At 36.3% G+C, this 17,514-nt stretch overlaps 1 protein-coding gene across 1 annotated transcript in view; it reads right to left on the bottom strand.

The window, feature by feature from the left end:
• Nucleotides 1-17,514, bottom strand: part of GPC5 (glypican 5) — a gene marked incomplete at its 3' end in the record, with an annotated part of 366,538 nt that overhangs the window by 309,313 nt on the left and 39,711 nt on the right. Inside the window, exon 2 of the mRNA XM_017847628.1 lies at nt 5,282-5,443. Coding sequence (XP_017703117.1) covers nt 5,282-5,443 — 162 coding nt within the window. The remainder of the gene's footprint in view (nt 1-5,281; nt 5,444-17,514) is intronic.

Raw genomic sequence — 17,514 nt, forward strand, 5'->3', positions numbered from 1 at the left:
ATTTTGACACTGTGTACAATCTAGTACCTAATGATGCTGGCCCCCAGTAGGTGCTCAAAAGATATATTAAATGCATCAACAGAGGAATAAAAGAAAGGAAGAAGATGGAGGGAGGGAGAAGAGAGGAAAGGAATCTCTCATTTTATTTCTGAACCATTTTCTTGCTAAGTACCTTCATTCATTCATTCATTCATTCCTTTATTCATACAGTTAATTTACTTACATTTGCTGTGTATCTGATCTCAGTGCTAGAGATAGAAACAAGCAAGTCTACCCAACACTACCAGCATAGGCTGCCTGTTCTCTTAACCTTGATCAAGTAATTCTTAGAGTTTAAAATAGCAATATTTTTTTTTTTTTCCTTAGAAATTTTTTTTTTTTTTTTTTTTTTTTTTTTTTGAGGTGGAGTCTCGCTCTGTCACCCAGGCTGGAGTGCAGTGGCGCGATCTGGGCTCACTGCAGGAAAAATTTTAAATATAGTCCACTTCTGTAAAGCATAGCTGAAGTGACTTAAATAAGATTAATGTACTCTATGCTTGATATTGTAACATTTATATAAATCTATTTGCCCTCATATACATTAATATATTTGAATATTAACTATGTCCTGTGTCTTTTACTATGTGTGTGTGTGTGTGTGTGTGTGTGTGTGTGTGTGTGTATACTTTAGTTTTACAGTAGCAGCTATATGATAGCTATACACGTTACAGTAACTAGTATCTATTAGCATAAAGGATAAAACCCATAAGTTATATTCATATTCTCAATTCATCTGCTTTTTAAATATATTTAATTTCAAGGATATTCCTACATTTCATTAAAAATAGAAATCTATTTTTTAATAAATTCCTCAATCTAACATTTCAACCCCAGAGGACAGGCTTGCCAATCTTTCAAAACATATAATCAAGGAATAAAATTTAATTAGCCAAGAGATGAAACAAAAAAAAATGTTAATTTTGTTCTAACTATCCCTTACAGTTAGACTCTAGCAATAACATTCATTTTTTAGAATTTTACATTTCCAGTTATATATATAGCTGGCAATTTTCCAGAATAAAGACTTAGTATCTACCATATATTTAAGAAATATATGAGCATAATGAAGTTGACAGAAATAGGAAAAGTTTCATTTCTAAGGAAAGATATAACATTTTAACCTTACCTTCTAAATATTAAAACAAAACACAAGCTTCCAATAGTGTCTTCCAAAATACTATTTTTTATTTTTTGAAAGTCATGTTGAAATTTTGCAAAGTTAAAATTACAAAACTGAATTTCATTATTTTATTTAAACAGAGATTTAAAACTGAAAATATATCAGCTGGAAAAGAGTTGCTTTTTTACAAAAGATGACATATTCTCCATCAATTTCCCCTATTTCTCCATGCATCACACCATACTGTCATGTATAAATAAACAAAACATTTATAACAAATTTCCAAAATATTTTTAAAGCAGAAAATCCTATAGTCATAGCAAAACCACCAATGGGAAACAAATTCTCGTATTATCCCAGGCTGTTCTGCTTTATTCATGAATATTACTAACCCCATGAAAATGAAGAACAGTTATTGTTTGCACTGTGACAAAGCCAACATTCCTCCTTGCAAACAGCACTGTTTATTTATGAACAGCAACTAACATAAGGATAGCAGTTTGCTTTTTCTGCCCTATAAAATACTGCATGGACGATTGCCCTTAGAATATAGTGAAGTCCCAGGTCATAATCATGAGTCCTTCTAAAAACAGATTTTTGGCCAGGCATAGTGGCTCATGCCTATAATCCCAGCACTTTGGAAGAACAAAGTAGGTAGATGGGTTGAGCTCAGGAGTTCGAGACCAGACAGGGCAACATGGCAAAACCCCATCTCTACAAAATATCAAAAATGAGCCAGGCAAGGTGTCATAAGCCTGTAGTCCTAGCTACTCAGGAGGCTGTGGTAGGAGAATCACTTGAGCCTGGGAAGTTGAGGCTGCAGTGAGCCATGTGATCACACCATTGCACTTTGGACTGGGCAACAGAGTGAGACCCTGTCTCAAAAATTAATAATAGAAAAAATGAAAATAAATAAAAAATAAAAGCAGATTTTTGTCTGTTTTGTTCATTTTAAGAAAATGTGGGCCAGGCATGGTGGCTTATGCCTGTAATCCCAGCACTTTGGGAGGCTGAAGTGGGTAGATCATGAGGTCAGGAGTTCAAGACCAGCCTGGCCAACATGGTGAAACCCCGTCTCTCTACTAAAAATACAAAAATTAGTTGGGTGTGGTGGCACACATCTGTAATCCCAGCTGCTCAGGAGGCTGAGGCAAGAGAATCACTTGAACCTGGGAGGCAGAGGTGGCAGTGAGCAGAGATCACACCACTGCACTCTAGCCTGGGTGACAGAATAAGACTCTGTCGCGGAAAAAAAAAAAAAAAGAAAAAGAAAAAGAAAGAAGAAAAGAAAAGAAAAGAAAAAAGAAAAGAAAAGAAAAGAAAAGAAAAGAAAAGAAAAGAAAAGAAAAGAAAGGAAGGAAGGAAGGAAGGAAGGAAGGAAGGAAGGAAGGAAGGAAGGAAGGAAGGAAGGAAAATCTGCCTAAAGCAAACACAAATAAATTTCTTTAAAAAACAGAGGAGTTGTCCTAGAGGCTAATTCTAGCCTAACTGGAATATACATAGGCAGTGGACTACAGAGCCCAGTGTGAATTTCACATAGGATAATCTTAGGTCTCTTCTAACAACAGCTGTCAGCATGGTTTCCTCTCTCCCGCATGCATTTCTAACCTCCCAGCTTTCATCTAACAACAGTGTGACTTCTGCTAAATCCACAGACACAAGTGATCATCCTCACTGACTGTATTCAAAGGATTGCTCCAAAAAATATGTTTCCGTGGGGTCCCATAAGGTCCATGAGGGAAGAGACCATACTACATTCCAGTCCAATGTCTTTTATAACCTACAATATAACTCGGAAAGTAGATTAATATTGTTGAACTAGGAAATATAAATGAACTATCCGAAAACTAAAAAATCAAAATGTAGCAAATTTACTTACATCATTTGAGAAGTTAATTGATTTCTCTATTAAATTTCTCTCAAGTAGACTGTTTCCCAAAAAAAGTATTGACTGCTTCCTTCTTATAAACGCTTTATATTGTTTTCAGATATTTTAATTGCACAGAAATTAAATGGAGGGCATTTTACTTAATGATAAGGTAGCCTGCTCATTTATGATATGGCAAATTGATCCCTCATATTGCTTTTGGCATATATATTTAAGCTTGTTTTTACAGAAATAAGCTTAAAGCTACTTATTCAATTCAATAAAACTGGGTATTCTTATAAGGGAATTTGGTTCTAGAAAAGTTAGCCTTTAGGCAAATTTCTTTTAAATTTGTCTTCCCTTGTGATTCTTAAGTAAAACTTGACATCTACTAAGGAAGACAGAATTTATTATTAAAAAATCATATTTAAGAATGTCTCTATACTTTTATAATTAATTTTAAATAACAAAACTCACCCTAATGAATAAAGCAGATATAATTTAGTAAACAGAAAACAAAGGTTTACATAAAATTAGCTGACACTTCAGTAGAGACGATCTCAACATATATTTCTACTACTGAGATAGTTATCACTAAACTTTTAGCAGTATCACCAAAACTTTTCACTAGCCTCAATCCATCTTAAAAGTCTAAATATTCCAGGTTTCCTAACCCTTTGAACATAATGTGCTCTATCTTGATCACATATCCCAGATTCAATATGAATCCAGTTCACCGTTTTAAGCATATGCCCACCTACCACAAACTCCCTGTTCTGCTCAGACTGATATATTCACTGCATGGCCTCCAAAATGTATATTCCATATTGTACATACTATCCTTTTCATGAGAAGAAAATATAATTTTCTGTAGATGGTTAACGGCTTCTAACTCAGCTAAATCACAAATCTTTGTTTAAAATGTATATCAGTAAATTGTCCTCCAACAATTTCACATGAATAAATCCTACAATAGAAATAAAGTTGTTTTGTGGGGCATCTAAAATAGTAGCTAAATTAATAAAACCTTAAAATCTGACATTTCACACTTCCTACAAAAAAGCATTAATTCCTCATGAACTACACTTTAACTTAAATTTTATTCTGATTTATTGCATTTATTTTATTTAATAAGTATCATTTAAAAAATTAAAGAGCTCTGTGATTTACTTATATATGTACACAAAGTAAATTATTCAAATAGATTGAAATTAATATACTTATTTAAAAGGAATACTAACAGAAGTTATATTCTGCACTGAACAAAAGTAATAATTTGAAAAGCTGTATAATCTAGGTATTTTCATTCTAGTCATACACAGAATAGCTAATGTTCTATAAGAGGAAAAATAAATTATTTTATTGTAGTAATAAGGAATTTTATAGAAGAGATGACTAAAATAAGAAAAGATCATGTATTTTCAGTGTGCCTTGTAATTTTATAACCCATTAATTTTACATCTGAACATATTGCTTGAATTAAGGTTGAGTTCTAGTCTTAACCGACCCTTAAACATCCAATTAACATTTCTTATTTTACTATTTATCAGACTTGCTTGCACTTTGATATATTCCACTGGTGTTCTTATGAAAACCATATGAGGTTATAGCGAGGAAATTTCAAGAGTATTTCTTCAAATAACAGGGGCCTGTTCGGGGGTTGGGGGCAAGGGGAGGGAGAGCATTAGAACAAATACCAAATGCACGCAGGGTTCAAAACCTAGATGACAGGTTGACAGGTGCAGCAAACCACCATGGCACAATGTATACCTATGTAACAAACCTGCATGTTTTGCACATGTATCTCAGAACTTAAAGTAAAATTTTATATAAAATAAAATTATGTGACATCCAAAAAAAATTTAATAGATGAATCTATAATTATCCAGTTAAAAGCAATGAAATTTTTATGTTATAGAACTTTTCCATGAAATCTAATCATTATGTCTGTTCATATTAAAGTACAGCTATGGGTCAGAATGTTGGCAGACCTGGAAGAACCCTATAGCAGTATACATTTCCAACGATCATTTCACTAATATAACAGTCCAACTCAGTTTCCCCAGTCCAATATATATGCCCACAATGACCTCAGAAACAAGTTTCAAAGGTTAGAAAAAGTTAAAATCTCATTTTATACCAGAATATTATGTAAATAGAAGGAAATAAACCCAGTCAAGTTTGCCAATGTAACTATCTTAGGCAAATTACATAACACAGCTGGTCCTTAGTTGCAGAATTCAAGATCCACTTACCTTGAAAAGCAGCCGCATTTCGAGATATTAGAAACTTTAATGCAGAGCTGGATGTTTGAAGGAACTGCTGCATATCCTGGTGAGCTGCAGTCTGATATCTTTCCTCCATCTTCCTGGTGCAACATGTAGGCTTTGTGGATATGCAAACCTGAAGATCAGGTCCTGGAACACACAACATTTTTCAGAATGATTACCTGTCCATTTAACAAGTATTACATGTTTTATATCAGGTGTTATGACCAGTCCTGCACACAAAGGACTCACATTCTATGTGAGGAATGGATTTTCTAGAGTACTTGCCATAAGAAAGTTTCTCCATTGCCCATGAACACAGTCATGAACAAAATATTCTAAACCATTAACTCTTTGCTCAAATATTATATTAACTTTTTGGTCAAATATTAAGTATCTCCACTCAATAGAAAGCAAATTAACTATTATGTAAGTACAGAGTTCAGTCAAGAAAAAGGTTTTGTGTGTGTGTGTATTTTTTTTTTTTTTTTTTTTTTTTTTTTTTGCTTATTTTATCAATTCAGCCAAAATCGTTTGAAATAAATATGTTATAGATAATTATGTGGACTAAAATAACTGCTTTTCATGGAGAAATGGAACCGAATTTTGAACATCACATAAAGGTCAAACAACTTGACCTGATTGCTCAGCTGCCATCAGGCTTGTGCTGCTTGTGAAGTAGGCGATCTCTGCGATAATGACAAGCTGGGAGATCAAGGCCAACACGGGCCCAAGCTCAGCATCCAAGATTCCACTTACTATATAGCTGGTGAGAGACAATTCAAACCATTAAAAGCACTTTTTAGTTGTACAATCATATTTAGAAAAATCCTGTGAAGATGTATATTCCATGAAATGCAAAGTTATTAAGACATGAAATGTAAGCATTATAGTTACCAAAAAACCTTTGCTAGTATCACTAAACTCTCATCCTGGTAGGGACCCAGGACAAGCACCTTTATGCACAGTGGATATGCTAGAGGACAAAGAGGAAAAGATGTGGAGCACAGAGAGTGAGTGCCCAAAGAGGAAACCTGATGGAGAGAGTTGATGTGAGCCCCAGGGCATTCCAAGGCTACTAGATTATATGTAAAGCTCAGGACAATTTTATTTATGTGATAGCCTAATCTAATACAGTTATTTAATTACTTTAGAATAAGAAGAAGAATTGTGGCCCTAAATCTCTGGGAGTTTCACAGGTTCCACATTAGTTCTTCTTCAACCAATTTTAGATCAGCAAAATAGGTGCATGCACAAAGACACACACAAGACGCATGCACCTAACAGCCACCTTTCAAGCTCTTCCTACTGTTTCATACAGAGTTGGCCTCAGGTCTCATGTTTCCAAAAGTTGTTTCTGGGTCAGAGGAAAATATGTGAAAGCACTCTGAGCTTCCTGTCAACATGAGACACCAAAATCTCTAACAATTTCGGCTGTAGTTTAAGTCAGACAAATAACAAATGACAGAATTTCGGCACTTTACAAAGGCTAAGAAGCATAAAATATTCATAAGTGTCACAGTAGGTAACATTTTGGCAATTGTTTTTCACTTGTCTTACCTAAAGTTACCGAAGAGCAAATTCTACTTCAAATAGTAAAATTGTTTGGGAAAAAAAAAAAAAAAAAAAACAAAGCTATCTTCTCAAGTTTATTCCTAAATTGAAGGATTGAGGAATTAGCATCCAGAGAAAAGCAATAACAGAGACTGAGGAAAAGAATTAATGAATAAATCTTAAAGTTTATAAACATATTTAGTGTAGGAAAGACTGCTGAGGAACAAAAAGAACAATAACAGCAGATCATAGCAAACATCTCTTTGGAAGTTAAATATCTAACACTGTTTTGTTAGACCAGTTCCTAAACATGTCCTGTGAAGGCCTCCAAGTTGTGACCCCTACTTTCCTCCCTCCTTCTTCAGTCTCATCTCCAGAAACACTGGCCATTGTACTCTTCCCATCACACTGTGGCCTTATTTCAGCTCTCCGTGTTCACCAAGCTCTCTCTTGCCACACAGCCATTTTCCATGGTCTTCTCTCTGTCTCAAACACCCCTCACCCTACCTGTTCTCATGCACGCATGCAGCAAATCCTCACTTATTTCATCCCCACCTATTTTTCTTTACATCTTCACTCAGTCTTTCCAAGGGGAAGTTTCCTTAAGCCCCCAGACAGCTCAAGCCCCTGTTACACATTCCTGGAGAGCTACATACCTCTCCATTGCACTTAACAGGGTTGCAATTTTATACTCGTTAATATGATTACTAATTAATTATTCCTGTGACCTATACTGTAAAGCTCCACATGGAGGATTTTTTGCTAATGATCATATCCCAATTGCCCAGCACATTGCCTGAGACATTATAAACACTCAATTTTCATTCATTAAACCAATAGTTATGAATCTGCCATGTATATGCATTACGTCATTTAACCATCACATCAACCCTGTGATAGAGGTGCCATTACTACCACAGTTTACATATGAGGAAATGGAGGCATAAAGAGGCTTGAAAACTGTCCAGCATCACATGCCTACATACTACAAAATGGTAGAGCTGGTGTTTGGAAACAGGCAGGCTAATTCCCAAGCTATATTCCTCACCATTAGTCCACTAAGAGGAAAATAACTGTCTTAAGTCTGTAAATGGTTTGTTTACAGACAAAACTGGCCATTTTCTACTCCTGTTTTGAAAGAAGGTATCTGTTTGGTAAGTTACAAGAAAATAAATTTCAGGTTAAGAATTACCCATGAAGTTTTATTTAAAGTAAAATAGGCTAAAATATATAGAGTTCCCATTTGCCTTTTTGCCCAAATTTTAAATGGTAGAAAGTATACCTGAAAAGATGTTACAAATTGCCTTGACTGCTATTCTAAACATGATATAAGAGGGAAACTGTCATGTCTTAGCAGCCACTCTGAGTAAGCATGGATAGCAATTTAGACCACTTAGCATAAGTACCTTTGTCAAGTTGACAACGGTCTGCATGGATTAATTCAGACTTTCACGTAGAATCTTGGACATTTGTAATGACAACATTAAACTAAATTCCAAACCAAATTAAGACTATACTTCAAAGATCAACTTATCTCTCCTTGGCACATTTCCATCAGTATCACTTATAAGATAAGCTTAAATAATTCAGAGTTGGGGTCACAGTGAAAAGGGAAAAGAGTTGACAGGAAATGCGTTCTCTAAGTTACTATATCAGTCCAAAAGACAGACATGATGAACAAAATCCACAGGGAAAGTGCCATCTTTTACATTCTGTTCACAGTATCAGCACAAAGGGCATAATAAGATGTTTGGGTGACATAAAGCCCAGGCTCCTATTGTAAACAGAACAAGCATCATAAGAAAGCAAAGCTAGAGTGAACGTAGATACTATTATGCATGGTAACTAGAGGTCTCTGAAGATTTCAATGCCTGGCTTTGAGGAACACGGCATGATCCCAGAATTCTATGAGACAGCAAGAGTACACAACCCAGGCTCTGGAGTGACAGTCACGTTTCTAAACAATAAAATCAAACTACAAAGGAAACAGAGTACTAAAAACAAAACTAAAAATAAAACAGTATGTGCCTCAATGAAGGAGACTTCAACCAGAATTATGGGGATATTTCTGAATTCTCACCCAGAAGCAGCAGCAGTGGTTAACACGTCTTCCTTTCGGTTCTCTAGCATAAGAAATTTACAGATTATCTACCTGCTTGTATATTTTTAATATGTTAAATAGAAATATCAGGAGGCATTCTGGAAATATGGTGGCAGTGGCACTGGCAGTATCATTTTCACTATCTCCAAATCCCCACATAAAACCAGATAGAACTAGAAAACCAACTCCCCCCCCCAAAAAAAAAAAATCAGATGACATGATACCCCACAAACTTTAAAATACAAACAGAATGGGGAGAAACCAGCAATAGGCACAAGATCTTCATGGTATCAGAGGAGGGCACAGGGTAGAAGAAAGATGCAACGGAGGAATGTCTGAAGGATCTGAGATCAGGAGAACCCCAAACTATTGAGCAGGAGTCACAGGAATGCACAGAGACTCACTTGAGAATACAGTCGCTCCCCCACTTAACCATGGTGCCACTTTCCATGCTTTCAGTTCCCCACAGTCAATCACAGTCTGAAAATATTAAATGGGAAATTCCAGAACTAAAACTCTTACAAGATTTTGCCCAGGTGTGGTGGCTCATGCCTGTAATCCCAGCACTTTGGGAGGCCAAGAGCAGATCATTTGAGGTCAGGAGTTTGCGACCAGCCTGGCCAACACGGCAAAACCCCATCTCTACTACCACTACAAAAATTAGCCAGGCATGGTGGCGTGTACCTGCAATCCCAGATACTCAGGAGGCTGAGGCAGCAGAATCGCTTGTACTTGGGAGGTGAAGGTTGCCGTGAGCCAAGATCACGCCACTGCCCTCAAGCCTGTGAGACAGAGTGAGACTCTGTCTCAAAAAAAAAAAAAAAAAAAAAAAAAACAGAAACTCATAAGGTTTAAATTGCTTGCTACTCTGAGTAGTACGATAAAATCTCATGCTTTCCTGATCCATCCCACCTAGGGAGTCGATCACCCCTTTGTCCAGGAGATCTCCGCTGTCTATGCTCCGCACTCATTAGTCACTTTGTAGCCCTCTTGATGGTCAGATCCACTGTCCCGGTATGGCAGTGCTTGTGTTCAAGTAACCTTTATTTTACTTCAAAATGGCTCCAAAGCACAAGAGTAATAATGCTGGCAATCTGGATTTGCCCAAAGTGCTTCACTTACGTGAAAAGGTAAAAGTTCTTCAGTTAATAAGAAAAGAAAAAATAACGATATGCTGAGTTTACTAAGATCTACATAAGAATGAATCTTCTATCCACAAAATTGTGAAGAAAGGAAAAATAATTTGTGCTAGTTTTGCCATCGCAATTCAAACTGAAAAGTTACGGCCACAGCGCATAAGTACTTAGTTAAGATGGAAAAGTATTCAATGCGTGGGTGGAAGATATGAACAGAAACATGTTCTGACTGACAGCAATTGCGTTTGGTTCTATCTGATGCTTCAGGGATCTACTGTGGGTCTTGGAACACATTCCTTACAAGTAAAGGTGGCTACTGTAGCAGTTGAAACTGGGAGAATTTTGCCCCCTCAATCATTAAATGTGTTCTATTGACCCATGATAGAAAAGAAGGAACAAGAGCAGTCCCCACCCCAGTAAACTCTTACACAGGTCCAGCAGGGCTCCTTTCCAGGACAGAATCACACACAAAAGAGAAAATTCTGTAAATGGAATCAAAATTCAACAGAAAAGGGATTCAGGACACAGAGAAAGTCTAGCCCAAAGTGCAAAGGAAAATAAATCCAGAAAATAACATGAAACAAGCTTCCACTTTTTTAAACACTACACAAAAACAACAGAAGAGGAAGCTCTGCAGTGTTAGAGAAGCTATGCTGAAGCCTGTCTCAATAAAAATGTTAAGTAAAACAAATACTAACTTTACATAAAATGAACAACAAAAGTATTGAGGTCAATACTCTGAGTTACTATAATAAAAAAGAGAATAAGAAACAGAATAATATCCCACAGACAAGAAAACATATGCCGGAATGATATGCTCCCCTCCAAAAAAAGATCAAAAATTTAGTCATACTATTTCAAAACAAGCTGAAAGACAATGACACAAAATATGAAAGAACAACATGTGTCAGAATTTTAAAACTCAGATATGAGGTGAGAGTACTCAGGATAAAAACTAAAGATGAAAGAAAATAATTCTAAATGAAGCCTCACTAGAAGGAACACCAGAGCCAATCACACAAACGTAATACCTTAAGAGAAATAGAAAATCAAAATAAAACTTTGAAAATCAAAAGAATGAAAGAATTTGGAAGATAGTGACAACAAATACCAAAGTGAGATATTGATCATGTGAGCCCCTGAAGAAACAACAGGATAAATACTAAAAACGGTACTTTATGTCACGAAATTGTTGTGAGTCTAATATGGGATAAACAAATAAGCAGTTTCTGAATGTAATTCTGTCTTCTAATTCCATCCTGTATTCTTGAAAATCTGGATTATTAGTATGGAAGAACGGAGATACAGACATGATAAAGAAGAAGTTAAGTAAGACTCTGTAATCTTGAATCTGAATTAGAAGTACTAATATGAACTCACAGAGAAGTTTACCTTTAAAAAGTACGTAATTCCTACCTTCCCCGAAAAGACCCCAAAACAACCACTAACCAGATAGCAAAGGGCATTCCTCATGCCCGGATTATGGTCTTGAAGCACCGTTTCCTCAAGAAGAAATCAGTGCTTCTTGAAGAAATGGCTCATTCTTCTGGGGCAGAAAATCTGTCAGATGACAGTCTGACTAAAACATCTTATGCAGCAGATAGCAAAGAATCTATCAAATAACTACAAGGCCATATCAAAAGAACACAGGAACTATGTTAGTCTGCTTGGGCTACCATGACAAAATACCACGGACCGGAGCTTAAACAACAGAAAACAACAGTTCTGGAGGCTGGAAGTTTAAAGTCAGGGTGCCCACTGGGTTGGTCTCTCGTTGGCTTGCATATGACATCTTCTCTCTGTGCCCTCACATGGCCATTTCTCTGGGCACGCAGACTCCTGGTGTCCCTTCCTCTTCTGATGACAACAGTCATCATGGATTAGGGTCCTACCCTTGTGGTCTCATATAACCTTAATTACCTGCTTAATCTCTAAGTCCATCTCTAAATACAATCACATTGGGAGCTTTAATATAAATATTGGGGAGACACAATTTTGTTTATGAAAGAAGCCACCTTCAAAATGTTTGCAGTGGCCAAATATGAGACAATTTGAGCTTTAATAATAATTGTAATAGATTGCAACCAATCAAATATGCTTAAATCCATGGGACTGTATTGATTGTTTTAAGTTTGTCAGCTTTGGAGGATGATGAGGGAAGATTATATTAATTTGTAAAATAGTAAATAAAAAGAAAGAAGCAAATAGGTATCCTTCCTTTTGGATATGAACTGTACCAGTAAATAACCAAACAGCAGATGGGAGAAGCCTCTCTTCATAATAAATAATAAGAGAAATAATAAAATGTGAATGTCACCATTAATCTCCAAGGAACTGATGGATATAGGCATTAAGCAACAGTAGCTGCTAAAATCACAGAGACAACCAGACCTTAAGTGCCTTCTATAGTCCCTGCCAAATACCAACTAACATCTTGCCGAAGGAATCAAACCTGAGTCTGATCTTGTCTCTGAATCCAGCTGCCAAATTGGAAGAAACACAAAGCACTAAGGAACATTTTTGTTGCCACCATGAGTATGCAATCAGCAATATACAGACTGGAAAACTCTGAAAGCCAAGTGGTCCAGATTCTCAACGGATATATAAGGCAAAGAAAGAGATGGAGGGAGACCTGGTATGTTACAAGAGTTATACAAAATAATAAAGTTCTAGAGATCTGTTGCACAATACTGTGCTTATAGTTAGCAATACTATAACACACACTTAAACATTTATTAAGAGAGTAGATGTCATGTTCTATATTTTTATCACAAAAAAAGGAGAGACATAGAAGATATAACAAACGTTCTTTTAAAATGGGCAACACATGGAAGTGATAAAAACCACTTTTTAACAACAACAAAAGAAATTATTATACAAATAGTATAGTGGTAACTTAGTGATAAGAGAATATTTTGTTAATAAAATGTGACTCATGGAAGGACTTTCAAGATACTGCCGCAAGTTTCAAGTTTTCAACCTGGGTGGTAGTTACAAGGATGTTCAACTTATAATAACTTATTAAGCCATACATTTGTGTGACTTCCTGTGTCTGTGCTTTATTTTATAATAAAAAATATATTTAAAGTAGGATTGCTGGTTGATAATATGCATTCTACTTTTATTTCAACTTTTACCTCTCCTCTAGTTAACTTACAGGATTTTTACAATTGTAGCACGTTAGCTTTACGGATGGTAGACATAGAGAAGTCTTTGGTACCAATACGTTGAGATCAAGACATACTTATATGTACCAGAGTGGATGTTACATGTTGTGAAATACCAAATGCTCACCAGATGAAAACAGAGCCTTGAAATTCACAATAGAAAATTGATAATTGGTAAACTTGCTCCTCCTACCTTTTCTAAGACTATCTTCTTTACATACATTCAGGAACTGAGAGGAGTTTTGGAAATGTTATAATGGCAGAAGGGTTTTGACTGACACACATGTAATCTTTCATCTATATAGAATAAAAAATACTTAAGACCATTAATCTAGAACAATCTGCTGAGAGCTAGCCAGCATCTGTGCCTCCTGCTGGAATTTTCTTTGAAAATCCAGGAAAGCAAAGGTCCCAGGAAAGCAAAGTTTTCTCTCTTCTACTGAAAATGAATTTGATGGTGCAAAGGTGCAAGGTTTGCAAACGCCATAGTCATTTTCAAGCTCAAAGTCTGGATCCACCATAGGTTCTCCAATCACCTGCAATATAAAGAAATCTAGCCAATACAATAGCAACAATATTTCCCAGGGTAATAGCATGCCAAACCATTTACTTTCTTCTATGATTTATCCCACAACTTTGAAGGGACTTTATACTTAAATGAAGGTCTGATAACACCTCTTTAATGGCTACTCAAGTTCCCTGCCCTGCAGTGAAAATGAATCTTATATGTCTAAGAAACAAAAAGGGTCCGACTTACAGTATGGCTACACTATCTTACAGATAGTAACCATTAACTCTGGGAAAATGCAACAGACTTGAAAGCCCTAGAGAGTGGAAAAAGAGGGAAGATTCTGAAGATGAGTCAATATTTGAAGGAAGAAAAAAAGCAGAGGATTAGTTTTCTATCTCTGTGGCCTTTAGCTTGAGGATATTCCATGTACAAAGTGACTCAAATCGAAAACTCATAGTTTTTCTGGACTGAAGAACTAGAAGACAGAGATTGGGGCAATCAGAGTTTCTAGAAAGTGAAGAGGGAATACCAGGGAAGAGAGGGCCAGAGAGCAAGAACCTAGTTTCTGTGTAAACTCTGCCCAATCTCTGGCCGATCCCTGAACCGCACCTCACATAACTAGAGCAAACTATAAGCAGCCTAGCTCTTGGCAAGCTAAAGATGAAGGAACTGAATGAAAATTATAGTTGTTGCCCAAGAGACAGTGATAGTTTGAGTCCAAACGAGTTATGTTACTCCTAAGACAAACATATCGTAACTAAGCAATATAATAGAATCCAGTCACAATAATATGACATCCATAGTGTCCAAGGGACAATCTAAAATTACTGAACATATGAAGAGTCAGTATAATATGACTGTATTCAAGAGATAAGTCAATAACTTAAGGCCAACACCAGACATTAGAATTAACAGAGAAATGCTTTGAAGTAGGTATTACAACTATCTCCAATGAGGTAAAAGAACATAAACTCAGAATAAATTACAGGACAGAGATTCTCCACAGGAGAAAGAACAAAATGGAAATTCTGTAACTGAAAAATATATAAAATAAAAAGTTCACTGTGTGAGCTTGAAAGCTAAGTAGAGTTGACAGAGAAGAGTTAATAAACTTGAAGATAGACCCATAGAAAATAATGTGATCTGAAGAAGACAGAGGAAAAGATTAAAAATAAATAGATGATGGGTGGATAGATGGATGAAAGGAACAAGACTTAGGGACCTGTGGGATAACAGCAAAAAGTCTAACATAGGTAAGATTGGAGTCTCAGAGGCAAGAAGAGAGGAAAGAGGGATGGTAAAATATTCCATGAAAAAATTACTACAAATTTCTCAAATTTGGTGAACACCACAAATTAACAAATTTAAGAAGCTCACTGAACCCCAAGCCAAATGAAGGCAAAGAAAATCATGTCTAAGAACATTATAGTCAAATTAATAAAAATCTAAGAAAAAAGGAAAAGGCAAGAATCTCAGCATGTAAACAAAGGGGAGAAAAACAGGAGATGAGGCTGGTTCACACGGGGCCTTATAGATCATACTTAAGAAGAATTGTATTGCAATGATGATAGCAACTTGATTACAATGACAGGAGTAACCTGATTTTATTTGTTTCTTAAAATTTCACTCTAATGGTTATTTTGAGAATCAGTATTTCTGTATTGCAAATGAGAGTTAGGACTAGGGTGAAAGTAAGAAGTGGGTAAGTTTAATATATATACTGAAGGTAGAAGATAACCTGGAGAGCAATGCCTTGAGTAAGACTTGGCAGATGATAGAGAGAGGGGAATCAAGGATAATCCTTAGATTTTAGCTTGAGAAACTGCATAAATTTGAGTACCATCAAGAGAAAAGAAGAATACACAAGCAACAGGTTTGCAGGAAAGAAGAAAAACAGAATTCAGCTTTGGAAATAAGAAGGCTATTAGACATCCAATTAAAGATACAGAAATAATATTTGAATATGCAAGTTTGGAACCCAGGAAAAAGATGCAGATTGAAAATATAAACTGGGACACATGAAACAAATGATGGTATCAAATACCGAAGATTTTTATAAGATCACCTAAGGAGAAAGTTTAGTTAATTTTAGCACTATTTATACTTGGGGCTACATAATTCTTTTTTTGTCAGGGAGCCATCTTAAACCCTGCAAGATGCTTAGCAGCATTCCTGAACTCTACCCATCGGATGCCACTAGCATGTGTCTACATACACATCAGCTATAACAATCAAAATGTCTCTAGACATTGCTGAATGTCTCCCCTTGGGTATAACCATCTCTGGTTGAGAACCACTGGCCAACACAAAGCTGGAGTCATGCCAATATGAATTGGAACAGAGGAGAAAGCCTTCAAAAGAGCCTGGGAAGAATCAGTCGATGGAGTAGAAGATAAAAAAAAAGAAAAGAAAAAGTATGGTTTATTCAAGTGTTTTACTTTGCTTTCCTGAACATTTGCTTATGTGTAATTAATTGGTACTACTTCTCTCCCAAGACTATGAGCTCCAATAGGATAAGAACCACCTTCATCTTCTTTCCAAGTGACTACCACAGTACCTGGCACAAAAGACCTTCAGTAAAGTGTTAGCCTCCTTCCCTTTCTCCCTAAAGGCACATATAATATTTTATAAGAAACCTAATAAGACACCACCTTAGCTCAAAATGAATGAGATCATCTTAAATATATATATAAGAAGAACATATTGCTGAGGACATAAAAAACTGGTTCAGTAAGCCATTTGAAATAACATTTGTGGCTACAGTATTTATATTTTACAAATATTTTCCTTAATGTACTATTGTAATTTATAGATTCGTGTTTTTTACTTCACAAAATACAGGCACTGTCCTATAAAAGTATATGTTGATATTATTTATTAAAATGAAAAAATTCAGAAGAGTATTAAGTATTTAGCTATTATGAGTTTTTATTGTTCTTGATTCAATAAAAATAAGTAACATTTGGCAACTGACAAATTCGGACAAATAAGGTCAACATAATATTCACAGACAGAAGAGTAATACTGTGGTGTGGAACCTGGGATTTGAACTGGGAAGGTGGGAAGCAATCTAGCAGGATCCTGTGGGCTTGCAGAGAGTCCCTGTTTTCCCTTTTTTCTTTTTCACTCAATAAAACCTTGCTTTACTCACCGTTCAGACCATCTGTGAGCCCAAACTTTATAGGCCATGGAACAAGGACCCCATCTTTATCTGAACTAAGGAAAAGTCCTGCAACATTTTTGGCGTGCAACGTGGGGGCTCTAGAAGCGAGTCAAGGAAACTTATTTTGAACTATTTACAGCCTTTAATAATTGAGCAAGGTATACTCCTAGGAACAAAATTTGGAGCACGTTTGCTTCTCTCTGCCTGAATCCTCTAGAATTTGGAAACTGTCTAAACAAGAGCAACAGTCTACTCAGTCCTTGACATTAAAACAGTCACTGAAGATGGCCGAATAGGAACAGTTCCAGTCTCCAACTCCCAGCACGAGCGACACAGAAGACCGGTGATTTCTGCATTTTCAACTGAGGTAGTGGGGTCATCTCACTAGGGAGTGCCGGACAATCGGTGCTGGTCAGCTGCTGCAGCCTGACCAGCAAGAGCTGAAGCAGGGTGAGGCATCGCCTCACCTGGAAAGCACAAGGGGAAGGGAATCCCTTTTCCTAGCCAGGGGAACTGAGACACACAACACCTGGAAAATCGGGTAACTCCCACCTCAATACTGCGCTTTATCAAGGGTCTTAGCAAATGG

This window comes from Rhinopithecus bieti, unplaced genomic scaffold, assembly GCF_001698545.2.
Source record: "Rhinopithecus bieti isolate Rb0 unplaced genomic scaffold, ASM169854v2 scaffold_28121, whole genome shotgun sequence".
NCBI lineage: Eukaryota > Metazoa > Chordata > Mammalia > Primates > Cercopithecidae > Rhinopithecus > Rhinopithecus bieti.